Source organism: Mustela erminea, chromosome 1, assembly GCF_009829155.1.
Source record: "Mustela erminea isolate mMusErm1 chromosome 1, mMusErm1.Pri, whole genome shotgun sequence".
NCBI lineage: Eukaryota > Metazoa > Chordata > Mammalia > Carnivora > Mustelidae > Mustela > Mustela erminea.
Genome location: NC_045614.1, coordinates 208221679 through 208248128, shown reverse-complemented (window position 1 = coordinate 208248128; position 26450 = coordinate 208221679). Strand labels below are relative to the sequence as shown.

The window sequence follows — 26450 nt, the reverse complement described above, 5'->3', positions numbered from 1 at the left end:
TTACAAAATCAGGCAAATGCCTGCTCCCCATTTTTGTGAGCCAAGAAAGGTTTTTATATTTTAAAGTGATGGATAAAAAACAAAGAATAATATGCGACACATGAAAATGAAATTCAAATTCAAAATTCGAGTGTCTATCAATAAAGCTTTATTGAAACACAGCTCCGTTCGTTCACGATGGATTAGCTGTGGATGGCGACCTGTGAGCTGCAGTGGCAGAGTCGAGCAGTCATGGCATGAACCACAATGCCTAAAATATTATCTTGCCCCTAAAGAAAAACTTTGCTGACCCCTGTTCTAAACAAATAATGTGAGTGGTTAAAATCCATCACCAGACTCAGGCCTGCTGTCCTGTATGTCAGTCCACTTTTTTTTATGGGTGTAGGGGACCTCCTTTTTACTCATCTGTAAAATGGGGATGACAGCGCTATCTCATGAAGCTGTTGTGGGGATTAAATGACTTAATACAAGAAAAAGCAGCTAGAGCAGCCTGTGGCATTTTAAGCACTCAGTAGATGTGTTCTGTATGTTAATGCATAAAGATGAATGTAAATAAATACAGAAAACAGAGACTTCCCTCCTATTTTATTTTGAAATGTGCTGTAAACTGTTTGAAATGTCCCTTTAATGGCTTCTGGCTTCACCAGTATTGGATGACATGACAAATACTCCTTCATAGAAGGTACAAGTGAAACAGAACTGGAGGGGCATTTTGGATCCTTCCCTCTTCAGAAAGTGTGGTCACATGAAGACATGTCTCTTTCTCAGTAGAACTGGCCCATGTTTCTTGGGAGTGAAGTGTCCAAACCACTGTTCATCCATATTTCCTGGATGATTTGTTCCCTGCGCTCAATCCTTTCTGCCAGCTCTGCAGCCTCTATGGAACTGTAGACAGGATACGAAGTCCTACAGAACCCAGACCGTTCTCCTGGAAAATCAGAGTCAGAGGAGTCCTCCTCCCCGTCCTCATCCTCACTGTCTTCCTCAGCCTTGTCACTCTCTGGCACCAGATGTTCCCTCGCCAGCTGCAGCTCCCTGAAGTCCTTGGTGCAGGACACTTTGACGACCAAGGCGCACAATGTGAGTGCCAGACCAATGCAGATGCTGGACACGAACAGCAGCGCGGCTCTCTCTGGGTGGGCTGTGGGGGAAAGGACAAGTCAGGACCCAGGAAGAGCTGTCAGTCTTCACCAATCCAAAGTCCCACAGAAGCAGATGTCTGCCCAAACTGGCAGCTAAAGCAGAATGCCAGTGCCAGGCAGGATCTTGGAGACCATCCTCACCTAACTGATCCTGTGCTCTCCTTGGTTAAGGAAAAAAAAAAGTTTTTGAGCATATATAGTTAATATAGGTATGCACATGAGAGGACACATAGCAGGGGGACTCAGAAGCTGAGTGCAAACTCTGATCTGCTACTCATTAGCTGTGTGATTTTTGGCAAGTTACATAACCCCTCTGTGCTCCAGTTTCCCCCCTGTAAAATGGGGCTGATAACACCTTCCTGCTATATAGTTAATTCCAGTAACGCTCTTGGAACTTTCGCTGACACATAGTAAATGCTCAATAAAGCTGTTTACTATTGGGAGTAAATTATGAAACATTAACATATATAAAATATATATATATATACATACGAATGTAAGTACTAATAACAGTAGATGTTAACAAAACTTAATTTCTTTAGATTAAAAACTAAATATGAATAAAAGTTCTGGTACATTTTCCAATATCCAAATGATTGTAGGATAATAATAATATAAATACAAACAATGCTAATTTGTACTACATATTCTTGTCTAAATCTTTAATTGGTTTAATCCTTACATTAACCCTACGTAGAAAGGACTATCACTTTCCCCGTTTTTTAGTTATGTACCCTTGAGGGGTTAAGCATTCCCTCTTTGGGAAATAATAATCCAGCAAACTCCCTCAAAATATAAAACAGGAGCTGGCAGACTTTCTCTGGAAAGGATCAGGTACAGAGTACCTTAGGCTCTGTGGGTCGTACAGTGTGTGTGGCAACTATTCTACTCTGCCTTTTAGCACAAAAGCCTGCAAGAGTCTCTCCGCAATGGCCTAAAGCCTTTAAGGCCCTCTGACCCTCAGATCTCTGGTCTAGAGCCAGCACAAGCTCCAGTTCCAGCTTACCGGGTCCAAATAAGACACCGAGAGGCCAGGGCCAGGGTTCCACCACCTGGGGCCCTGCTGCTGTTGGGTGAAAGCACAAAGGAGACCGGACTCTGGTCCGACAGCACTTACGGATGCAATAATAACTTTCTGAGAGAACCAAAGATTAGAGACCGTGGGAACACAGCAGAATCCACACCTATGTGACAAGGCGGTGCTGATTTCCAGTCATGTTCCCTGACAGGGGATCGTGTAACTCTGACTTTGGAACGTGTTAGTATCCTTCTATTTCAGTGTGGGTTCGTCTGGTCGCCTAGGATTCCTTCCGTAGAGAACAATGATGCCTCCACATCTCAGGAGAAGCTCTGCTTCCTGACGTGTGACCCCAGCTACCCCAATTACCCCAGATACCCTAGCCCCGGACAGACCACAGCAAGCTCTTCCAGAGGGCTGAAGACAGAAGTAGAGGCAAGCGATGTAAATATTTGGGCACCAAAAGCATGCCTGCCAGCAGATGTGGGGCACACACAAGCAGATATCGGTGAAATGCTAGTTAGGTGAAGCGAGAGTCAGCTTCTGAGCAAGGTTGTCTAGATGAGGCTCCTTGGGCACAGTCTACTGGGGCCCAATGGCTAAGCCAGCTAATAAACTGCTTTCTTAAAACCTCCAACACACACACACACACACATACACACACCCTTTCTGTTTCTCTAATTTCAGAATTTTTCTATGGGCTTCTTCAAACCCATGATCTAGATTCTAGAATGATCAAGGTGTATACCGTTAGGAGAAGAGTAAAGTCCAAACATGCCTAAAACTATGTCCCAACCTCACTGTTGGGGAAGGGTTCATAGATCGGTTAAATGGCCAAAAAAGAAACCATTCATCAGGGACCCCTGGACATTCTCACGTCCGTTCCACCAATACCGTGCTCCAACATCCCAGGACAAGACCCTGGGTTTTGGTTTCCAGCTGACTTGTGCCCTGTGTGTATAGGACTGTGCCAATGTGTCAAAGCCACTTGCAGCTTGATCTGGGGGAAAGTCCTTTTGGAGTCACCCAATCTACAGAGTATAGGGTGGAATTTTCTAGAAGCTGCCCCCCTCACTCGCAGCTCCAGCTGCTCCTACTGGTGACTTCTCCTTCAAACAGGCCTCCTCCCTGTGCCTTTTGGGGATGGATGTGCCTAAACAACCCTCAATAAAACTAAATAAAGGTCACAACATCCTTACATTTCTTTAAAATTGAGGACCTAGAAATAGCAAATATGAGGTGGTAATAAGGAGCCGGACAGCTTGTGACACCACATGAAGATTCATCATCTGCTCATTTGTCAGTTACTAACTGAGCGTGTGTCCTGCGCCAGCCTCTCCTGGGCCCTGGGGCATGACAACAAGAGAAAAAACACCTGCTCCTATGATGCTTAAGGTTCAGCCGAGAGACGGGTGCTAATGAATAAATCCCTTGATTTCCGGGAGTAATGAGTGTACAAAATGGTAGACAAGGATGGAAGGGAGTAATTCAGATAACATCCGTCCTTCACCATCCTGAAGGCATCCTTCCTGCGCAGAGAAACCAGAGCAGAGGTCTTGTATCTGTTCAATCTGATCATGACTCAGCTGATATCCATGCTGTGGCCTCAGGCAAATGGCTCAGTTCCTCTGAACCTTCGCTTCCTTGTGTGCAGGATGGGGGATCAGAGTCCTCTCGTTCAGGGTCTTTGCTATGGACTAAATTGTGTCCCCCCCACCCCCAGACTCATGTGTTGGAGGCTTACCCCAAAATATGTGGTGATAGGACTTAGAAGGAAGTAATTAAGGTTGAATGAGGTCATTAAGGGTGGGGTCTTGATCCAACAGGATCCATGTCTTTATAAGAAGGGATGCCAGAGAACATTCTTTTTCTCTCTCCCTCTTACTCTCCTTTCCTCCCTCCCCTCCTTCCTCCTTCTCTCTTCCTCTCTCTCTCCCTTCCTCCATCAATCTCTCTCTCTCTTTCTTTCTCCCTCTCATTTGAGAAGGCAACTGTCTCCAAGCCGAGAAGAGAACTCTCACTAGAAACAGACTCTGCTAGTACCTTGACCTTGGACTTCCAGCCTCCAGAACTGTGAGAAAATGAATTTCGGCTGTTGAAGCTACCAGATGCCAGCCTAGTGTCTTGTCATGATGGCCGGAGCTGACCAACCCAGTTGTCGAGAGGAAGTGATGAGGCCCATCATGGCCACGGACCAGCGAGCAAAGTCATCATTGCCTCCAGTTAATCATTATTTCCCTGAAGGATTTTCATGATGCCTTTCCTCCCGGGGGCTCTCCAGGGACTTTGAAAATATGGGGATATTTTCGACAATAGAAATGCTTACATCTCTTAACTCTGATAACTGTGGCACAAGAGCTCTCGGGCCTCCACTGCTGGGGGACCAGGATATGCTTGGGAGCTGGGCGGAGCCCTGTTAGAAAGAGCAGTGGTCTTGGGAGGTGCAGAGCCTGGCAGAGAGAGAGCAGGTATGGGGGAACCAGAAGAACAGAATATTAACAATAGTTATGTTTAAGCTTTGAGACTACGGGCGAGTCCTATTTCTTGGTTCTTTCCTCTGTTTTCCACTTCAAGCACATTCTACTTCTATACGTAAGGGAGGGAAAGACCTCATACATGTTATTAGGAAGAGCCGGACGTGGAAGTGGGAGGGTGGTTTGGAGACAGAAGATTCTTAGAGGAAACTAACAAGCACACAACAAACATTCAGGAGGACGATGGATGCAGGAAGACGATGGAACACGAGGGACCCGTGCAGGATCCCAAGACTGTTCTCTGTATCTCCTGTGTTGGGTTGTTTCCTTCCAGCTTTATTTTCGTCTGAGGAAGGCTTACTTGAAAGAGCCCAGCCCTGGCAGGCCTTGAAGAGTAACGCTGTAATGCTGTATATTAATACGAATTTTACCAAAGGCCTCAGAGATCTGGGGCTTCCTGAACAGTCAGGGGGCACTGCTGATACTTGCAGAGTCTATATTTCAAAATACGGTCAACATAAGGTGAGCAGACGGGGGTGATGAGAGACGACAGGCACCATCCCCTCCCTGATGAGAGTTTCTGCTCTGCCAGGTAGGGAGGGCTGCCGAGTCCCACTGATCCTCGAGGGGAAGATTATCAGAGAGAACTTGGCAACTGTGAGAAGTAACATGGGGTGACTCAGGAAGGGACTCTGCCTTCACAGGGCTTGACCTGTTTTCTTTGCTAGGTGATCCTTTAACTCCATTTTTTTCCAGCCAGGAGTGGGATTCACTAATCCTCTGCCCTTCCCAGATTTTAGAGCTGGGGAACGCGCATTCCTCAGGTTCCTGCTTTTCAAAAATGGTAGATACTCACAGAGCCCAACTCCTGAACAGCGTGACTTTATCTGTTCACCTCCTCCCCACATGGTCCTCTTGTGGGTAGCCCGGATGGCCCTGCACCTGAGGCCAGGCCTCTGTGTATCCAAATCATAGCAAGATTGCAGGTGCTGAGCCAAACTTAAAGTCATTTTTCTTCAAGCTGAGTGTTGTAATTAAATGTTGCATCTGTTAGTGAGACTTCCGTAAAGCCGTTAGCATTCTAGGAAGCTTCGATTCATTGACCTACCTCTAATGTAAGCAAAGGCTGCCAGAGAGTTGCTAACAATAATGCCGTCTTTCCTCAGAACCCTCGGTTTGCTTGGGTCAAAGTTTATACCTGTTTCATAAAAAATTCAAAACCGATTAATCATAGCTGTTCACAGTACGCCTTCTGCTCCCAACCCAGGACTGCTATAATAAATAAAAAGTCATAGAAATCAAATAAGTGGGCCTCTGACTAAATTATAGAAGACCAAGCCAGGAGGAGCATTTACTAAATAGTCTGAAAATATTAAGTGATAAGAGGCATTTAGAAATTCTAAAATGTGCTGGTTCAAACTTCAGGAGCCACTCATCCACTCCAGTCCAGAAGGGGACAATGGATTTTCCCATTCATCCTTCCTCTGGGAGGCTTAATAATGGCTTATCTAATCACAGAGCTGCTGTCTGCACTGTTGACCATAGATAAGAAGGGAGGGAGGTTAGGGAGGGAGATTGTGTGGGGCTACTTTTTTGGAAATGTCAGCAAAATGCAGGGCAGGTCTGGTTTCAGATGCCTGGTTACATTGTTGTGATACAGCTTAGGGAGCTCGTGATGTGCAGCCTCAGAGCTTTGGGGACCCTATGGGATGTCAGACAGGTCGGAGGAAGGGTGGCACAGAGCTCTCGGGTCAAACTGCTGGGGGGTCTCCACTGCTGGGGGACCAGGACACAATGGGGTCCGGGGGAGCCCTGTTAGAAAGAGCAGTGGGGTTGGGAGATGCAAAGCCTGGCAGAGAGAGAGAGCAGGTATGGGGGAACTAGAAGAACAGAACATTAACAATACTTATGTTTAAGCTTTGAGTCTAGGGGCAAGTTCTTTTTCTTGCTACTTTCCTGTTTTCCACGTCAGGCATACTTTACTTTTATACTTAAGCAAAAGACCTCACAAATGTAATAAAAGTAATGCAAAACAAACTTTGAACACACCAAGTATAATATCTTAGATGTTCTGCAGAAACTTTGCAGTTTCCATCAGAAGCCCCAAGAATCTGATTCCATTTTAGACTTGATAAGAAAACGAAAGTGTTCACCCCCTCCTGCTCACAACAGCCCAGTGAAAACCCAAGGGCAGAGGGGGCATGTGCTGGAAACCCTCAGGTCCAGCTTGGTTCCTGGTTCGGGTCATCTTTCCAACAAGCTCATCATAGAATCCAGGAACCCCAAATTTGTTTCTGAGCCGATCTCTTTTTTTCAAGTGATATTTCACTTGCGAAATAAGAGGGGGATAGAAGGAAGATTTAATCCACTTATAATTTGTAAAAGAAAACAAGATATTGGCCACCATTTGCAATCCACTGAGACAACATTGCCATTGTCAGAGCTGGGAACTCCAGCTCACCTCCTGACATACCCTTTCATTCCAACCAGTGTGCAACCGACTATGGTCACATGGGGCTGTTTACCTTTACTTAAAGAGAAATGCTGGTAGTAAGCCATAAAAATTACCATGTTCACCATCTTTCTGCTTCAAAGAAGGTTTTACGTTAGCGACGGCTGGATCAATCGCTGAGAGTATGTTCTTGGGAACTAAAAGCCAGAAAATAAATATTTTAAAAACTTTGTACACTTAATATAATTTTTTAACTGCCATGTGGATAAGTTACCAAAAAAAATCCATTTTTAAATCAATACATAAATTACTCAGTCTACTTGCGGAGACACTCACATACCTATACCAATGGTACCAATGTGACCATCAAATGTCCCAGAAAGGTAAATTTTGGAGAACAAGTAAACAAGCTATGGTGTATATACCCAACAGAATAGTTAGCCATAACAAAAACCAAAGTCCTAACATCTGCTACAACCTGGGTGGGCCTCAAAAACCTGATGACCAGCCAAAGGAGCCAGACACAATAGACGACACATGGTATGATCCCATTAATAGGAAATATCCAGAACAGGTGAATGCACAGAGATAGAAAGTAAGTTCTATTACGTTACCTTACCAAGGATCAGGGGTGGACATGGGAACTGACTGCAAACAGGTGTCAGGGAACTTTGGGGATCATGGACACGTTTTAAAATTGGAGCACGGTGATTGTCATGCGGCTAGCTGTGTAAATTTACTAGAACTCCTTGAATCGTTTTTGCTTAAAATGGGTGAATCTTAGGGGCGCCTGGGTGGCTCAGATGCTTAAGCATCTGCCTTCGGCTCAGGTCTTGATCCCAGTCCTGGGATCAAGTCCCATGTCGGGCTCCCTGCTGAGTGGGAAGCTTGATATTAAAAAAAAAAAAGGGGGGGGTGATTCTTAGAGCATGGAAATCACAGCTCAATAACACTGATAATTTTGGGGACACCGGGGTGACACAGTTGGTGGAGTCCTGACTCTTGGTATGGGCTCAGGTTATCTCAGGGTCACGAGATCGAGCCCCCATCGGGGTCGGAGCTTGGGATTCATTCCCCCTCTGGTCTTCCCCCTCACTCATGATCTCTTTCTCTCTCTCTCTCTCTCTCTCTCTAAAAAAAAAAAAAAATTAAAAACAACACTGCAGCTCTGAACATGAACTTCCCTTCCATGTAGTGAAGCAGAATGTCTGCAATTGACTCAGAATCCACCACAGACCTCTTTCCCTGGTTCCAACTCTGCTTTTCACCTACCGCTCTGAGTCCTTGCCTCCTTAATGAGCCTGAAGGGAATTCTAAGACTGCACGCAAGAACAAAAGAATGCGGCTCTAAGTATTTTAAGGGAAGGAGGAACACGAGAGGAGAGCAGTATAACAGACTGTGTTGGAAGGTGGTCAGAGATTCTGCAGAACTAACTCTCAGAATAAACCATCCCATCTCAAGACGCCCCAGGGAGAGCGGACAGGATGGTAGCGCGCAGAGGGCCAAGCAAGGATTCCGAAGGCCAAGGGCGCCGCAGCCGGCCAGGAGAAGGGAGAGGAAACCAAATATTTTTGCTGCAGAATATTGCTTATTTTTGTTTGTTCTTTGGCTCAGCTGGTATCTGGGAGAAGTGGCAACAGGAAATAGAAGGGAGCCAACATAAACTGTGCAAGTTCAACTGCACTGATTTATTTATTTTTTTTTAAAGAGCTGGTAAGACATCTTCCACAGCAAGAACAGCTCATTTTCTTTCTCAAAGTGTTTAACTAAATTCTTTTAGGGATGTCCCAGGACCGACAACCAGAGAGCATTCCTCAATTGTGCTTTTTTTCTGTGCGCAGGACACCCTGGCGCCTTGGTGCCCATTGGCAGTGAGAGTCACATCCAGGGCTGTAAGGTGATGATGACAGGAGGCAGTGCAGGCTGTCCAAGCACCCTGAGGAGGGCCCCTCGGCTGATGGAGGGCACGCCGCTGATTCTGGGAGCGGAGGAGTGCCCCAGATTGCTGAAACGTGTTGCAACAAAATGCTTTCTGATGAAACAACCTCTTGGTCATGCTGCACCCTGAGAATTTTGCCCCTGATTCCTTGGCAGGAGTAAGTCCTCCCTACCAGGAGTGGCATGTCTTGGACATCTGTCTCTTGGCTTGTTGTCAAGACACAGCCTTAGCCAGGGGGCTCACTGCAAATGCAAGAGGTTTTACGGTTCGGGAAGGAGTAAGAGCTCAGACAGGAAGGACAGTCTAGACGAGCTTTGCGGAACCACCAGGCCCTTATAAGACATTAAACTGCCGTGTGTGGTACAGGCTCACATCAGGAAACTTGCCCATTTCCTACATGAAAATGGCCCTGCTAGTGGGAGACTCTTTAGGAACTTGAAAATAACAGGTGTCGATGCACCTGTCGGATTCTTGCGTGTCCTTGTTTCAAGAATGAAGATGGCGTGGGGTGAGACTTACATACGGCTGCCCTTCAAACCTGCCTCTCTCCATTTTAGATACATCGTAAAAACACCAGCACACCATTCTTCATGGAGCTCTTAATACATCGGACCCTGGGCTCACGTTTAAACAGTGCGTCTTGTGCAGGGTCCCCGGTGCCCCGTGAAGCTGTGTATCATTCCCATTCCTGCAGATGGGACAACTGAGGCTCCGAGATGACCATCCCCCTCGGAAGGGGTAGCGTCTCAATGCCTGGTCTTGTGCACCGGTGTCCTTGATCTTTCCCTGATGCTGTGCTGTCCGGGGAAGCCTCTGGAAGCTGGATAAAGGATTATAAAGATGGCAAAATGATTTCCGCCTGGACAATCCCTGTGAGTCTGTTTAGGGAAAACCACAGAACACAATTCGCTAATTTTGGGCAGGGTACCCACTTCGACTTCTTTTCTTCCCCCCCTGAATAAATCTTCTGTGTCAAGGTTGGGTCAGGGCAGACTTTAAGAAAGAAGTCTCCAGAAGTCGAACTTAGGGCTCAAAAAGATTCTGCGTGTCAGAGACAAACACGGTATCTCTACTTAACTTGCCCTCCTGCTCAGTAGGAGCAAAGACTGCATCAGCGCCGGTAAATCCAGGCACACCCCTATCTTGCTGTCCCCAAACCCTGCATCACCTACTCCTCCCACCCCTAATTCTAGCATTTTCTATCCCTCCTGCCCCCAATCCTAATAACCCCCCTTCCCCACTGCCCCCTAATCCTGGCACCTACTCCCCTTGCCCCTAATCTTGGTGCCACCATCCCGCCTGTCCCCAAATCCTGGCACCTGCCTGCCTGCCCCAGCTTCTGGGAGGAGCTGTGAGGGCCCTAGGCGGAGGTCCACACGTCTCTCTTGCCTCTCAGGCCTTATCGGTGTGGGAATGCTGGCTGTGCCTCTGTCCCGGTGACCCTTGAGTGCTAGTGGCTACGGACACGGAGACGAGTCCTCCCTGCACATGTGAGGGGGACAGTGGCTGAGTTTTCCAGGTCTGGCTTCTCCCATGAGGAGGAAAATCTGAAATCCAGCATGATCAAGAAGTGAGGCTAATGGTTAAACTCGGAGGGAACACAGAGAGGGACCTCATTTAGCAATGCACTAATGAATACCGGAGGAAAGCATCCCAGCCCCATCAAAGTGCTCTGGGCTGAGTGGTCTGCCATTAGCCAGATGTGCTGCCTACAGTTCCAAGAGCAGAAGGCCCGCAGCCTGAAACATACCCCAGGGCTCCACAGAGAGGTGAAATTCTCTGCCCAGCCTAAACCCCACAGGGAAGAGAGCCGGGATTAAATGAAGCTCTATAAAATAGGGAGGAGTGTTCTTTTTAAAATGCAAATTGATTATGTCCCCTGAGACAGCTTGCCAGGGGCTCCCCGCCCTTGGGTAAAAGCCTAGCCTAAACTCCCATCCCCTGGAAAGACCTACGTTCACTGGAGAGAGTAGGTCTCTCCAGTTTTACTGCGGTGCTCACCTCATCCCTTTGCCTGTGCTGTTCCTTCTGCCTGCCTTCCCTCCCCCCACCTTCAGTTTCCTGACTCCTACACAACCGGTCTCACTTGCCTCTAATGCCACCTCCCCCAGGAAGCCCTCCTGGTCCCTCAAGTCTCCGAGCAGAGATCATACTGCTCACTCTCATTTCCCTACCCACTGGCAAGGGGTGTAGTCAGGGTTCCTAAGGGTGAGACATCTCTGCCCCACTGCCTGGGTCATGTTGGAGATGGGTGGCCTGTGTTTCTATAGAAATGAGGGTCCAGGGCTTGATGTTTAGTACTTGTCCCTAATGCCCCTCTTCCCTCCCCTCCATGGAGTGGGGTGTCCTGACCTCTGTGTGGGCACAGCAAGGTCTCTGGGTGGAAGAGCAAATCCGGGTCAGACGCTGCAGTAGGAAGCAGAGTATTAGAACAGACGTCTCTGGGGTGATCTTTCCTGAGCCTCTTATGTAAGAGCATCTTGACTTGGGGGTTTGGCCGGGCACCTCCCTAGGAAGCCATGTCTATAATCACATCACATGGTCTCTGCCCAGGGCTGATCAAGGGAGGAGGGCTACCTGACCCCAGCCGGGCCAATTAAATATCTTTTTGTTAGAAATTTGGAATTAAGATTTCAGACTGCAGGTCTCCATAATCATTGGAAACAGGACATAAAAATCACTGAGGCTGTGGGGGTGGCCATGTGCCATCCAGCAGGCTCACGGGGAGGCTGGGTGCGGGAGGAGAAAGATCGAGAGTAAGAGAGAGAATAAGGGAGCAGAAGTGCCAGGAGAAGCAGAGAAGAGGGATGCCAGAGGTTTACCATGACCTTGGAGCTTCAGGCTGAAGCCTTGCTTCTGTGCCCTGGCTCCCATGGCCTGACCCTACCCCCCTCCACCTCCTTTTGGCTTAAATCAGCTCACACTGGCTCTTACACTCACATCCCAAGAGTGCTAACTAAGACTGATTTGCTTGGAAACGAATTATTGACAACCTCGGACTTCATATCAACTTCCACATCGGTTGGGAGACATTTTTTAAAAATGTAAAACCCTGCATTCCCATTTGGTGACCTATAAAATATTCAGACATTACAAATCATTTTTTAATGATTCAGGTTGCAGAGTAAAGAGCCATCTGGCAGGGGGTGGAGGAGAGTATATATTTTTTTCAAAGATTTTATCTATTTATTTGACAGACAGAGATTACAAGTAGGCAAAGAGAGGCAGGCAGAGAGAGAGAGAGGAGGAAGCAGGCTCTCCGTGGAGCAGAGAGCCCGATGCGGGGCTTGATCCCAGGACCGTGGGATCATGGCCTGAGCCTAAAGCAGAGGCTTTAACCCACTGAGCCACCCAGGCGCCCCTAAGGGGGAGAGTATATTTTTAAAATGCCAACCACTTAGAAGGTGATTAGAAAGCATCCACGGGGGTTGGGGGCGCGGATAGGCACGAACTTGCCTCACAGTCCCAGGCACCCGCCCCCTCTTTGGAATAAGTCCTGGGGCCACACTGTTGGACAAAGGGGCGTTGTCCTAGGGGGATGGGAGAACACTGTCAACGCCCCATTTCCTCCACAGCCCCACACCCAAAACCAAGTTGCAAGCCCTCTTCCTGACCTCAGCCTTCAGTCCTCAACTGACACTTCCCGGTGCTTCCGTCTGCCATCCTCAACCTCACCCCGACCCCTCCACTGACCCTCCCACTCCCCCTTCTTCCCGAAGCCCCTCCTAGCTGCAGCTCGGATTCCTCTATCCACCACTGTGATCACTCAGCTGGGGGCACCCCGACGCTCCCCCTTCCTTGTCATTGACCAGTGAGCCTCGAGGACCCCTCAGGCAGCTGGCCGCACTGGGAAGAACCATACCAGCAGGCGGACCAGTGTCCCCGAGAACTCTGGCAGTAGCCTCCGCCCCCCGCAGCCCTTCCTTTATACCTTCTCTTGTCTTCTCAAACCCCCTTCCCTTCCCGGTCCTCGGGGCTGAGGACCTCATCTCGTGCCAGAGAAGACAGGCCCCGAGACTGAACAGCAACTCCCCCCCCCCACTCCCGGAGCTTCCCGTCCCGCCGGAGCTTCCCGGCCCGCCGGAGCTTCCCGTCCCGCCGGAGCTTCCCGTCCCGCTGTGACAAGGGAAACATCCTTCACCCCCCGTCCCTCTGCCTCCTCTGGGTGCCCCCAGTCTTTCCCCCAGGCAGGTGTCCTCAGCATCTCCTGCATCTTCCCGCTTTCCAAACCTTTCTCAGATCCATCTGGGTTTTTTGTTGGTTTGTTTTAAAGATTTTAGTTATTTATCAAATCCATCCGGTTGTTACTCGCTCTTGTTCCAGCTGGCGCCCACCCCCAGCCCACTCCGGCTCACTCCCCACCCCACGCCCCACAGACTGGTCTCTTAAAAGTCCAGTCATCACGGCGGTCTGACTCCCCCACCGCGAGCCCTCCACTGGCACCTTCCCCCAGGACCCCACAGGACCGGGTCCTGGCTGCTCCTGGGCGATTTCACGCCACCTTGACCTCACCAGCTCTGCGCACCTCCCCCCAACTCGGGACTTGGCATGGGCTGCCTGGATTTCCCTGGCGGATTTACCTGCTCGTTTGTTAAGTGGCCCTCTCTAGCCCTCCACTGATAATGCCAAGGACAAGAACCATACTCCCTTTTTTTTTTTTTTTAACTACCCAATTCTTGGCACCAGGTGCCACAGACGCTGAGCACATGCCCTCAGTGCACTGAATGAATGGACGTGGGAGAAGCAGCTTGAACCCGAGCAGGACCTCGAGGCCCCAAGAGCCCACCTTCTCTCCACTAAGAAAAGCCTCCACCCTGGGAGCTGGGAGCTCCTCCTTGAAGGCACAGCAGGAAATTCACCTCGTTTGCAGGCTACCCTCCTTCAACACTCAGCTGGAGAGGCCAGACGCTCCTAGACCTGCAGGGTGCTCTGTGTGGCTTCTTGGAGGAACCCCAGGGCTGCTCCGGCATGGGAGCAGGAATATCACATTCCCTGCAGTGCACGTGTGGCTGCTGTTAGCTTGGAAATGCATTCATGCCGCCACCTTATTGTACCAATTACAGCTTTGACACCGCAGAGGACATGTTTAGCTCAGCATATAAAAGGCTGGGGAATGCACTGAAATATTATTAGATCACAAAAAGGATGATTAGATCACAGCATGGATGAACCTTGCAAACACGCTAGGCAAAGAGGCGCCAATCACGAAAAACAGAACAAAACAATAAAGTAAACCCTTACATCCTGCATGATGCCATTTATATGAGAGGTACAAGAGGCAAATCCATCAAGGCAGAAAGTAGATCGGTGGTGGCCTGGGGTGGGGCAGCGGGGGTGCGTTGGAGGGGGTGACAGTTAAGGGGGCAGAGTTTCTTTGGGGGATAATGAGAATGTTCATAAGTTAATTGTGGTGATGGTTGCATGATTCTGTGAACAAAATTAAATCCCGAGAATAAACTAAAATTCTAAAACCACTGATTCGTGTGCCTTAGGAGGAGAACCAGATGACCTGTGAATTATATCTCATTCAAGCTGTTACACAAAGAACAAGGTGGGGAGATCTGGCGGGAGAAGGGGTTTCCAGGAGCACACACATCGGGTTTTGCAGATACGGTTCTCTTTGTGCTCCCTTGGCTCCCACGATCATTTCAAAACGAATGGTCCCCGTGTCAGGCTGACAAACCAGAAACCCGCCCTACCCTCCGAGAATCAGTACTGCCCTTTCACTTTCAGGCAGCTCTGTAAAATTGGACTCTAATGGACCAGGCGTTGCATTTTCTTGTTTGAAGATGCTGGGAAAACCAAGTCTGCTGTCATGTAACACTTTTAATTGTTTTCGGGTGAGCATTTGATCTGTTGACTCACCGCGGTGGGTATGCAGATAATACGGCTGTTGGCGGCATAGAGAGTTAGTCATTTAGAGCCTAAAACCAAGACTGCAAGGGTAAGCGGGAGCCAAACAATACTTCTGCGAACTTGCGTCATATACCCATAAATTTCAGAGCCTCCTAAGCGCCCCGATTAGAATCACTCTTCTCCCATGTGCTTGCACTTCCTGTCCTCTTCCCACTTGTGGCCGATCTGATCGCTGAAAGTGCTTTCAAAACGAACTGTGACCAAAGAACTTGTATTGCTTATTTAATGTGAACATCCTAGACAGGAATAAAGGATGAAAAAAAAGTACTCTGGAATATCTGGGGTGACAACACTGTTTCAGGAGTAACATTGTTTGGTTTGTTGCACGAAAACGCCTTTTCCCACGATCACCACCTCCCAAAGACGTGGGTCTTAGAGCAGGTTAGGGGGGGTGTATATTCTTACCACAGGCATAGGTGACAGTGAGGTATTTTTTCACTCTTGGCGGACAGGGGCTCCCGAAATGGTGATCGTTGACCATGATTTTGCATCTCTGCTTCCCGTAGCACCTCCTGGATAATACTTGCAAAGCCCAGTAAGACAGGCAGTCTGAAAGGCAGGGAACACCAACAAGAATTTCAGGTTGCATCTGTATCTGGCTAACCACGGGGCTTTTGCTATTTTCTGTTAAGGAAAAACTCTGAGCTGGATTTCAAGTTCATGGACATAGTTTCTCGGAAAATTTTCTGTCTCGTTAATGTCCCCGGGATGCTTTGCCATGTAAGTCATATGGGCTAAGTCCTCTATAGGCAGAGCGGGCTTCTGGACAGGTGCTAGCAGGGCCGTGAGCTTGCTGTGATGCTCTGGTCTTACTGTCTTGAAATTCTTACATATTTTGGAGCAAGGGGTCCTACATTTTCATTTTGTACCAATCCCCGCAAATAATGTAACTGGCCTTGTAAATATGTAAAACGCTGAATGAAGACTATTTCTTTTATGCCCCTTACCACGCCTTGAAATACTTCATTTGCTTTTTTTTTTTTTTTTTTAAGAAAGAGTGGGCAGGGAAGTGGTACAGAAGGAGAGGAAGAGAGAGAGTCTCTCTTTTTCTTTTTTAAGATTTTTTTTTTAATTTATTAGAGAGAGAGCATGAGACAGAGCATGAGCAAGGGGAGGAGCCAAGGGAGAGGGAGAAACAGGTTTCCCGCTGAGCCAGGAGCCTGACGCCGGGCTCGATCCTAGGGCCCTGGGATCATGACCTGAGTTCAGAAGCAGACGCTTAACTGACTGAGCCACCCAGGTGCCCTGAGGAAGAGAGAGAATCTTAAGCAGGATCCCCACTCAGAGCAGAGCTAGATATGGGGCTTGATTTCAAGACCCTGAGATCGTGACCTGAAATCAAGAGTCAGACCCTTAACCAACTGAGCCCCCCCGGCACCCGTATTTGTCTACTTTGAGAAGGCGTCTCCCCTGCATGAACACAAGCTCCGAGAGGACAGCGACTCTTTCTGTCTGGTTTGTCATCAATGCCCACATCCTGGCCCAGTGTAGAAACCCAGTAAATAACTGAAGAATGGATGAATGAAATGAACTAAATAAACACGAGGATAGGTTCTTCAGCACCTGGCACAACGCCAACACAATTATTCAATATGAATTTCACACGTATAGAGGTGAGGTGCAGAGGCGCTAAGTGCTGTAAAAGAAACAAGTCAGAAGAAGTCTACCTTGCTTTCACAGAGTGTGCTGGAGCTGCAGACAAAACCCACACGTGGGACCTGATGTTCAGCCACGTGAAACAGGACGTGAGTGTCGCCAGTGCAAGACGAGGACGGGGGTGCTAGGGTCCGTGTCGGGAGAGAGGAGTGTGGACCTTCACGGTGATGACGGGCTCGCTGGGGTTAGAGAGACTTGGTCACGGGAGAAGGTGTATAACGGGGTAGAAACGAGCAAGACAGAAAGGCATAAACACCAAAGTAGCGTCACTTAAGGGGAGTCCAGGGGGCTGACCGTGAGCTGGAATAGTGGTGTGTGGACGGGGAAGCCACAGAGAACGAGCAGGGAAAAGGAACCTGGAGAGAGACTGAGTTTGCCTGTGAACGCTTAGCCAAAGGCAGACTTTATTCTGCTAGTGACACGCAGCCTAGAGAAATGGCCTCGTGCTGTTGTCCTTTAGGGACAGTGTATGGGAAGCCCCGGGAGCAGAAGGGAACCAAACTCAGCTTGGAAGCAATTTTAATAATACATACGGGGTGGGGTGCCAGGGGGCTCAGTTGGTTGAGTTTCTGACTCTTGGTTTTTGGCTCTGGTCGTGATCTCAGAGTCCTAAGACTGAGCCCAGTGTGGGGCTCCGTGCTCAGCGGGAGTTTGCGGGAGATTTTCTCTCTCTTTCTCCCTCTGCCCCTCCCCCACCAAATAAATAAATAGATAAATAAAATCTTTAAAAATAATACATATGGGGAGGAATTTAGAACTTGGAGAGCAGAGAACAGAGGAGAGAATTTTAGAGTCCTTACAAAGTTCCGTTCACTTACAACAACAGCTAACATGACAGGCTGTTCTCAACACTTGCCTGTCAACTGACAGGCAAGCTTTGCTGGGACACAGGTTGTTCATCATATATGTAATATGTTACAGTAAGTTATATATAATAGTTTGCTTATATGATATATAAATCAGGGAAATACAGATTAAGACCATGATGAAAATAATATTTTGCACTTTATAGATCAGCAAAACTTAAGACTGACTATCCCAAGTGTTGAAGAAGATACAGATCAATGGAAACTCTTGAGCACAGCTGAGAGAGTGTAAACTGTGGAGCATACACCGGCATCTTTTAAGTTGACACATTTCACATCTTGGGACTCAGCCGTTTCATTTCCAAAAGTCTATAGGGTCCCCTAGCCTTTCCCTAAACCCTTCAGAATTCACAGTCAAGAGATCCGAGAAAGGGATGTACGATTTCTGCATTGGGAAGAGGTAACGGTCTGAATTATGAAATTTTTCTTAGAAGTCTGATGTAACTATTGTTTATTCTGTTACAAAGGAAATATGTGTTTGTAGTTGAAAACTCAAAAATCACAGATAAGCCAAAACTAGAAAAATAAAAATGTCTATAAATCCGGGAAAAAAACAAAACAAAACAAAACAATCAATCTTTAAGGAAACTCCTTCCACCACTTTTCTGTGTGGGAAGGTCCTTCCCCCTCAGTGGTGTCATATACTTATCACTTTGTAGGCTACTTTTTCCCATTTAGTATATCTGCAAAATTTTAACGTGAACATAATTTTAAAGAATTGCATAGTTTTTCGTTGTACGAATGTGCCAGCTCTCTTTACAATACCCAATGCAATCATTGTTCAGATGATTTCCGGTTTTGAACATTAGAAGCAGTTCGGTGTGGGGCACCTGGGTGACTCAGTCAGTTAGGCATCCGACTCTTGATTTTGGCTTGTATCCTGATCCCAGGGTTCTGAAGTGGAGCCCACGCTCAGTGGGGAGACCATTGGAGGGTCTCTCTCTCCTTCTGCCTCTCCCCCGCCCAAACTCGTGCTCTCTTTCTCTCAAATAAATAAATAGAAACAGTTCTTTGTGGAACATCCTTAGAGCTAAATATTTGCACATGAGCACGATAGTTTCCACAGGAATTCCTGGAAGTACATTGCTTTGTCAAAGACTGCTTAAAATATTAAGGCTTTTGATACACACCGCCCAACTGTTACCCAGAAAATTTCTGATTCATACTCCCGGCGGAATTGTATGACTGCCCTAGAAACCTTATATTTTCTTAGGATGTGTGCCTGACTATATTCTTTCAGGCTAACGGAGGAAGGAAAAAGAAACCCTTTTCATCTATAAGCCCACAACCCTCTTTGACCCAGGAGGTCTTTCGGTGAGCGTGATTTAGAGAGGTGTGCTTCTGCACTCTTAGAGTTCGCTGGAAGCAAAAGAGTTTATCTTGGTCAGAGTGAAACCCACAGTGTGTTTTCAGGAAGAGGCCCAAGGTAATTCAGGTCTGACTTAGGTCTGACCATATCCTTGTTGACACTGAGCTCTGGGCTGTTTCCAGGACTTTTTTCGCAAGTGATTATCTCCCTCTCAGGCTGATTTTATTTGCACCCTCTCTTCCTGGCAATTCATCCTCCGCCCCCAACCCATCTGATAACATGATATTCCACCCTTTAATTTTTTTTTTTTAAGCTATTGTTCAACACTGAAACTGAAGTTAATTAATCTTTACAACGTCTGTTTATTTGGATAATTAGGCTGCTCTTGGCAGCACGGGTCCCCTGGCACCTTAATCTTTGGCTGGAAAGTCGAGGTCCACCCACACTTGGCCTTGGGATGGCCTTAGCCCAGACCTTGAGGCCCACTGGGTGGTTTCTAAGGAAACAGCAGGATCCCTGGAGCCCACCCAGAAAACGTAACTGCAGCAGGAAATGACACGTCACAATGGATGCCCAGCCAGGAGACCTTCCCGAAGTTCATGCCCAGGTCTGTGGGAAGGCTCACCCTGCCCTGTGTTAAGATGTAGTTTCACTGGTGTTCATGTGGGACCAACAGCGATCAGTCACTTTCACACACTCCTTTCCCTTCCACTTGACAAGACATAGATTCTGATAGAACCGACCTGCTGGAAGCTCTTTCAGGCATGTCTTTGAAGGGTCAGCACCCTCAAGACAAGACTGCAGATATAACTTTGTTTGAATTCATGTGGCCAAAAGATACCACTTTTTTGAAGATGGCTTCACAGCTAGCTTAGTCATTGGTCTTTCATATCTTCCCCTTTATTTCATAGTTCAGGGTTATTGCAAAGTATTAGTTTCCTACAGCTGCTGTAACAAGTACCACCCCTTGGGAGCTTAAACAGCAGAAGTGTATTTCCATTCCGTTCTGGAAGCCAGAAGCCTGAGATGACAGTAGGGTTGTACCTTCTGAGGCCTCTCTCTGTGGCTTGCAGATGGCAAGACCATGTGTCCTCACATGGTCTTCCTCTGTGTATGTCTGTGTCCTAACCTCCTCTTCTTATAAGGACACAAGTTATATTGGATTAGCACCCATCGGACCTTAATCTGACTTAAACACCTCTTTAAAGACCCTCTCCTTAAATGCAGTTGCATTTTGGGGTGCTGGGGTTTAGGACTTTAGCCTATAAAATTTAGGGACACAGAACTCAGCCCCTAACAGCCTTCAAGATGATCCGTAGTCATCACCAGCTCTGGAACTCATAGCCCTTGTGTACCCTCCTCCCACAGTGAATCAGAGCCAGTCCACGTGACCCCTATCTCCGCCAACAACAATACCGATTCAATCTGCCATATAAGAGACCCACCTTGGAAGCTCAGCCTTCAGGTGACTGTCACCCCAGCCAGGGTCCCATCTGAGACCTCGCCAGAACATGTGCAACCCTAAGTCATAAACACCACCCAAACCACTCCAGAATTCCTGCTTCGTAGAAACTGTGAGGGAATAAATATTTGTTTATATTTTAAGCTATTAAATTTCAGGGTATGTTGCCACAGCAACAGAAAACAAGTGCATATTTTCATACTTAAAAGTGAGTTTCTGGCATACAAAGAGTTCCTCAAAATGTGGGTGAACTTCGAGCATAAGTTGAGAGGACCTTGAGGAAAGTGTTAATGAGAGTCGAAGGCCTTGAGGAGAAGCCCAGCGTTGGTTAGCTTTGCACCCAGAGGCCAAGTGCATCTCAGAGTAGAACTTCCCAACTTCAAAGTAAATGAGCGCAAGTATGCTGGATATTTCCCTCAGGCCCCCCGATGCCCCCCAGCTATTGGATTTGGAGTTGGGCAGTGCCGTCCTTCACACCACTGTGCCATGCAAATAGAATTTTCTGAAGGAAAAGGCTGGGAAGCACAGTCCAAGGTCATCGTGTAGCATGTAGCCAATGCCTCACCATGGCCATGCCTGTCTGGTGCATTCCAGACGGGACCAGCTTAGGGCACTGTGCACAGAATGGAGGCTCTGCTCGCTCTCCTTCAGGTGGGGTCTCAGAGCCTTTGCTGCAGACAGGAATGAGGGCCCTTATATCTTTTGGGATGTCTGGCATGAGCTCGGGTCCCACTAGGGTAGGTACCGTCAGTCAGGCCAAGGGCAGCCCTGAAGCAGCTCATGGGATTGTGATGATGTCACACATGACAGTCGGGTGTGAGGTTATGTGCAGATGCCCTGACCCCCACCAGGGATGTCCTCCTCCCCAATGCCATGAAGCCCCTTCCTCTTGATCCCATCCGACGGGGTACAAAGCACACAGAATCAAAAAAGCAACAAACCAGCCTTTAACAAAACCAAACTGTAAGTCCAGGAAAAAATATACTGTGGGGCGGAGACGGGCAGCAGGAAAAAGCATGTCAAGGATTAACATCTTTTCTCTGTCATGTTAAAATTTATGGAAAAAAAAAAAAGGGTCCCACCAGGGGGAAAAAAAAAAGGACAAAGGCTAGAGAGATAGTGGGAGCGAGTGTAAATACAAGAGCCACAAAAACATGGGAAATGTTCAAAGCCATTCATAGACAAAGAAAGGCAAATAAGAAGACTGTTTTACATCTATTAAATTGGAACCACAAAGAAAAATCATACATGCCTCTACCAGAGTTGCAAGGAAACCCAGGAGTGTACGTCGCTGTTTACACACATGAATTGGAACACGAAGTTTTTGGAAAGAAGTCTGGGGATACACTTAAAGAATTGTAAACATGCCCACACCCTCTTTCAGTATAAAACTTCTGGGAATTTATCCCAAGGAAACAACCCGGAGGAAAGAAAATGCTACGAGCACAAGTTCATCATACACCACTTAGCATATTTGAAGATCAGAAGCAGTAAAATACGCCAGCCACTGAGGTATGGTTAATTACGTGCTATGCTACATCCCTTCAACAAGATATGAAGAAATGACTGGCATTGTTGGCATTTGGTTGGACATGTGGGAGACCACCCAGGGTATAAAGTTACATTTCAAATGTATGAATCAAATGGATGAATCAAATGTATCAAGTGAATCAAATGTATCTTAGAATACATTTGAATTAGAATTGCCATTATGTAAAAACAGTCCTACGCTCAGACATCAGGACTTGGAGGAGACCCTGAGAAGGCAAAAGCTTCTCATTTGATGGGTAACATTTATGGCTGCACTGTCTTCTTATATCCCTTAAATGTCCTTAGGGCTCTGGTGCAGGACACTAACAGGGATCCCACTAGTCACCTTTAGGAAAGAACTGGAAATGACCTCTCCGTATTTGGGAACAAAAGCCCAGCTCAGCAGTGCTTCCTGACCTCGCTGGGGCCCAGCCGGCTCTCACCACGCTTGTTGCCCGGGAGGCACGGAGGCTGGAGAATTCTCGGTTCCACCAGACGGCGGCTTATCCCCGAGGAAAGGTACACCCATCACCTTCCAGAGGCCGCGGTGAGGCCTGACCACCCGGCCCTAGATGGTCATCCCACCAAGCTCATGTCAGGTCCCAGGGTTGAGAATGAATTTTTCTCTTCTTCAAAGCGAATGTGGCCAAGCCATAGTAACTTAGTAACTGGCAGCCCAGGGACCGGATGTGGCCCGGAGGCATGTTTTGTTTGGCTCACACAGTGTTTTAAAAGTTGGAACATTTCACATTAAAAGAAAAAGAAAAAAAAGAGTCCAGATTTCCAGCATCTCATGAGGGGTTGGAAGCCATGACGACACCAGGTCGGCACCTGTGGGAGCCCTGTGTGGACACTTCCCTTAGGAGGGGCTCTGATTCATTCACGCACGTCAGGGTTCACGCGGACACCCACTCTGGGCCAGTGCACAGCTCGGGATGCTGGGAATTCTGCGGGGAGCAGACAGACACCGTCTCTACGAGCGCTCGCCCTCCCCTGGGGAAAGAGCCCCGAGGCAGGTAAGTGATGGTTTCCGTGATATGAAGACACTCCAACAGGGGTGCCGCTTGGCACTGCAGAGACTAGGTCCCACGCTGGCAGGGAGCCCCGGGAACCCCGTCTGAGAAGGACGCCTGACTTGATTCCTGCATGGTGGGGTGAGAACATTCCAGGCCAAGGGAAGAGCTTGTGCAAAGACCCCAGGCTATGAGTGAGTGTGCAGTGCCCCATCCACGGTTTGTAAGGGAAAGGAGGACACACCCGCAGGTGGGAGAACGGGTGGATTCTAATCACGGCGCACAGGTGCTGTGATCCGACTTATTTTAATAATCTCTCTCCGGCTGCTAAGTGAGGAAGGGACTGAGGGAGGGAATCAGGGAGAAGGGAGGCTGAGCAGCCAGTCTGGTCTGGGTGGTCCAGGTTAGAGATGCCCAGAAGCGGGGAGCAGAGCTGCCGGTGAGAGGTACTCAGTGCGGGCGAGTCAGCAGGAGGCGGCTGGGCAAAGGGCGGGTAATGGTAAAGTGTTCACAGGAGAGGGATGAAAGGGGGCTCGGGGGGCAGAACACGCTCAGCACAGGTTGAAACCTTATGGAGAGTCTCCCTGGGGCCGAGGAGGGAATGAGTTTTCAGCACTCGGCGAGATGGGGAGATACGTCAGCACGGGCAGCCAGTGGTCTGTACGCACACGTGCAAGGGTCTGGCCTTGATGTTGACCTGGAAGGCAGGCACAGTCCAGGCCTCCGCGTGAGGCTGGGGGTGAGCGGAGGATGAGAAGCCCCCCCAAGGGCCTCTCCTCTTCCCTGCAAGCCTCTCCCCTGCAGAGCACAGGGGCAGGACGCCCTCCGGCATTTGGCAGCCGTTCCTGAATGCAGAGAGCAGCCTGTCCCTCAGCCTTACGCGTAGTCCCCGGGCAAGGGACAGGAGCCCTTGACCTTGAGGGATACGAGGGGATGGGGGCGGGACGAGCAGGTCGTTTCTGCCGGGAGACTTTGCCGGGGCTCAGATGTTTCAAACTGAACCCCTGAGCAAGGGGCATGGTCTTCCATTCAGAGACCTTTCCCGCATCCACAAGGGTTATTCGTGGCACGGGCACAGCTGGCTGACCGAAGGATTCCTCGAAGTCTCTATGGAAACCTGTGCTTTAGCCATGATGTCTGCTAACATCTTCTTTGGCTGGTTACGTTTCCCTCTCAGCCCCACTCCCAGCTTCCCAGGAACCTAAGGCAGTGCGACCCATGGTACATAAATCAGCCTGCGTACCTGTCCGTCTGCTTCGATGACCGACTTCTGCTCAAAACAACGGCTGAAACTGTTGGGGCTTAGGGCCGCCTCCCCAAACACAGGTGGCTCAGTTAGATTTCACAAGCTTGAGAAATGGGCCGCCCCACCCCAGTATCAAGAAGGAGAGCCCCTTTTTTGCAGAAATAGGTCAGATCACCAAGGGCCCCTTACCCAGCCGAGGAGACCAGATCATAAGAAGTGTCCTTGCAGGATGTTTGGAAGAACAGGGATCACACTGGCCCTTTAGAAGGATGCCTCTGGCCACCTGGGGGTGAGGGGAAGGCCAGCCAGGGAGCAGGGAGACTGCAATGACCAGGCAGTGGTCCCTGAGCTGATGCAGTAGTGGGACCAAGGCAGGAGTGGGTGAAGATGTTGTGAAAACACGCAAGGGTTACATGCGAGGGAGACTGGAGTGTCAGGAACTCCCAGGTCATTCACCAGGGTGTGGGGCGTGGGGTGGTGCCAGGACATACAATGGGAAGCCACGCCCACAAGGACCTCACTGCCCCATTTGGCAGCCAAGCCCGTTAAATAGGAATCCTTTGCCCAGAGCTAATCAAGTGCCGCTAGATGCCCACTTCGGCCTCTCTTTGCCCTTAGAGGACCCTCTGCCATCAGCCGCCGAGGGGCCTTTCTTCCCAGAACACTGGGCTGGGGGCCTTGGCGGGGGCGGGGGCGCATGTTCCTCTTGAACTGGTTTTTGTTCTCTCTCTAGTCTTGCGTGAGAGTTTGCCTGGACAGTCAGTCACTTTATGTTCTCCACCGCCTGCCTCCCAGATCTGAGACATTGGTTTTATACGAATTTCTTTTTAAAATTAATGTTTAATTTCACATGTGAATATAGCAGTTTAATACATTTTGGAGCTCATTTTATTTTCATTTTTTATTATTATTTTTTTAATTTAAATTCAATTGGCCAACGTATAGGACATCATTAGTTTTGGGGGTAGTGTTTAATGATTTATTAGTTGCATGTAACACCCAGTGCTCATCACATCATGTGCCCTCCTTGGAGCTCACTTTAGATTTTGATGAATCAAGTGCAGCTCTCTGTGCTATGTCCCCTTGGGGCCTGTTCTCCTGGGTAATATGGAGGGTAGAGATCAGGTTGCTTCTCTGCTGGAGACTGGGATATACGATGGTTAATTTTATGTCTCAGTTCAGCGATGCTATGATGAATCACCAGTCTAGATGTGGTCGTGAAGATATTTTAAAGATAGGACTAACATTTCATATGCAAAGTAGACTCTGAGTAAAGCAGATTATTCTTCCTGATGGGGGTGGGCCTCAACCAATCAGTTGAAGGCCTGAAGGGCAAAGACAGGTTTTCTGAAAAATGAATTTCCCTCCAGGCTGCAGCACAGAAAATCTGCCTGCTTCCAGCCTACCATCCCACAGAATTCAGACTCAAGACTGAACACCAAGTCTTACCTGGGTTCCCAGACTGCCAACCCACTGTTCAGGTTTGGGATCTGCCAAGCACCACCACTATGTAAGCCAATTCCTTAGCATCAATCTCTCCAAATGTATGCATGTCTGTCCTGTTGGTTCTGTTTCTCTGGGAAGCCCTGACTAATCATAACATCGGGTGACTTCGATGGAGGCAGCTTCCAGCCCCACATCCCGGCCATCACCTCTTGGCTCTAGACTGCAGATCCCTAAGAAGAATGGCTCCCTGAGCTTGCTACAACCCTACACAACCAGTTACGGTCCAGGCTCTTCTCCCTACCCAAACGCCATCCCCAGGTATCTGCAGGTCTCCTCCTTTAAGTCTCTGCTCAGCATACCAGTGACCCTGCAATGCCGGGCCTCTCTGAAGCACACCCCAGCCTCCCCTATTTCCCTTCCACAGTGTGCTTTACCCCTTAGCACTTGAGTGCACCTGAAATACAACAAGTGAACTCCTTTCATTTGCTCATTCTCTCACGACCACTTTGTGCACAGCTGGAAATTCCATGAGGTTCCATGAAGACCCTGTGTTGGTCACTGACGACTCCTCCACCCATAGAACAGGACCCTGCATACAGTCGGTACTCAATAACTACTTGATGTGAAACGACTAAACGATGGACAAATTTGGGAATGTGGGGCAGAAGGAGGTGGCACCCCTGGGGTGGTTCCTCCCTGCCCTTGGCTTTCCCTCTAATCCAGGTACTGGCCAGAGTCCCAATCCCCTTGGCACCGAATGAGATAGCCCCATGAAGCCACATACCAAAGGGGGGGAGCCGCTCTGCTTCGGAGGCGCAGGTGTCCCTCTCCTGGGTCCTCCTGCCGTAGCTTGCAGAGTAGATGTTGAGAAACTTGGAAGGGTGACAGTGCAGTTTCAGCTCTTGGTCTTCACATACGGTTTTGTTTTTTAATTCATCTGAAGCAGAAAAAAAATTAACGGCACCATCAGCTTCTCTCAG

General features: G+C 48.4%; 2 protein-coding genes across 6 annotated transcripts in view; one reads left to right on the top strand and one right to left on the bottom strand.

The window, feature by feature from the left end:
• Positions 1–568: 568 nt before the first annotated feature.
• EVA1C (eva-1 homolog C) overlaps positions 569–26450 on the bottom strand; it is a 70030-nt gene continuing 44148 nt past the window's right edge. For 2 of the 4 annotated variants that reach the window (XM_032353770.1, XM_032353787.1), the window contains 5 exons: positions 26255–26407; positions 15348–15491; positions 7203–7283; positions 5743–5832; positions 569–1141 (listed from right to left, as the gene is read on the bottom strand). In XM_032353770.1, the coding sequence (XP_032209661.1) occupies positions 765–1141; positions 5743–5832; positions 7203–7283; positions 15348–15491; positions 26255–26407 (845 nt within the window). In that variant the 3' untranslated portion in view covers positions 569–764. The remainder of the gene's footprint in view (positions 1142–5742; positions 5833–7202; positions 7284–15347; positions 15492–26254; positions 26408–26450) is intronic. The other 2 variants (XM_032353776.1, XM_032353780.1) reach the window with 2 other exon arrangements.
• On the top strand, positions 17416–26260 carry LOC116596559. Of its 2 annotated transcripts, none has more exons than XM_032353798.1 (6): positions 17416–17489; positions 17611–17864; positions 20142–20238; positions 22659–22781; positions 25395–25534; positions 25789–26260. In XM_032353798.1, the coding sequence occupies exons 2-6, from the start codon at positions 17839–17841 to the stop codon at positions 25916–25918; spliced, it is 516 nt and encodes a 171-aa protein (XP_032209689.1). In that variant the 5' UTR covers positions 17416–17489; positions 17611–17838; the 3' UTR covers positions 25919–26260. The 2 variants fall into 2 exon arrangements, with proteins under 2 accessions (XP_032209689.1, XP_032209685.1); XM_032353794.1 differs by having other exon boundaries at positions 25690–26260.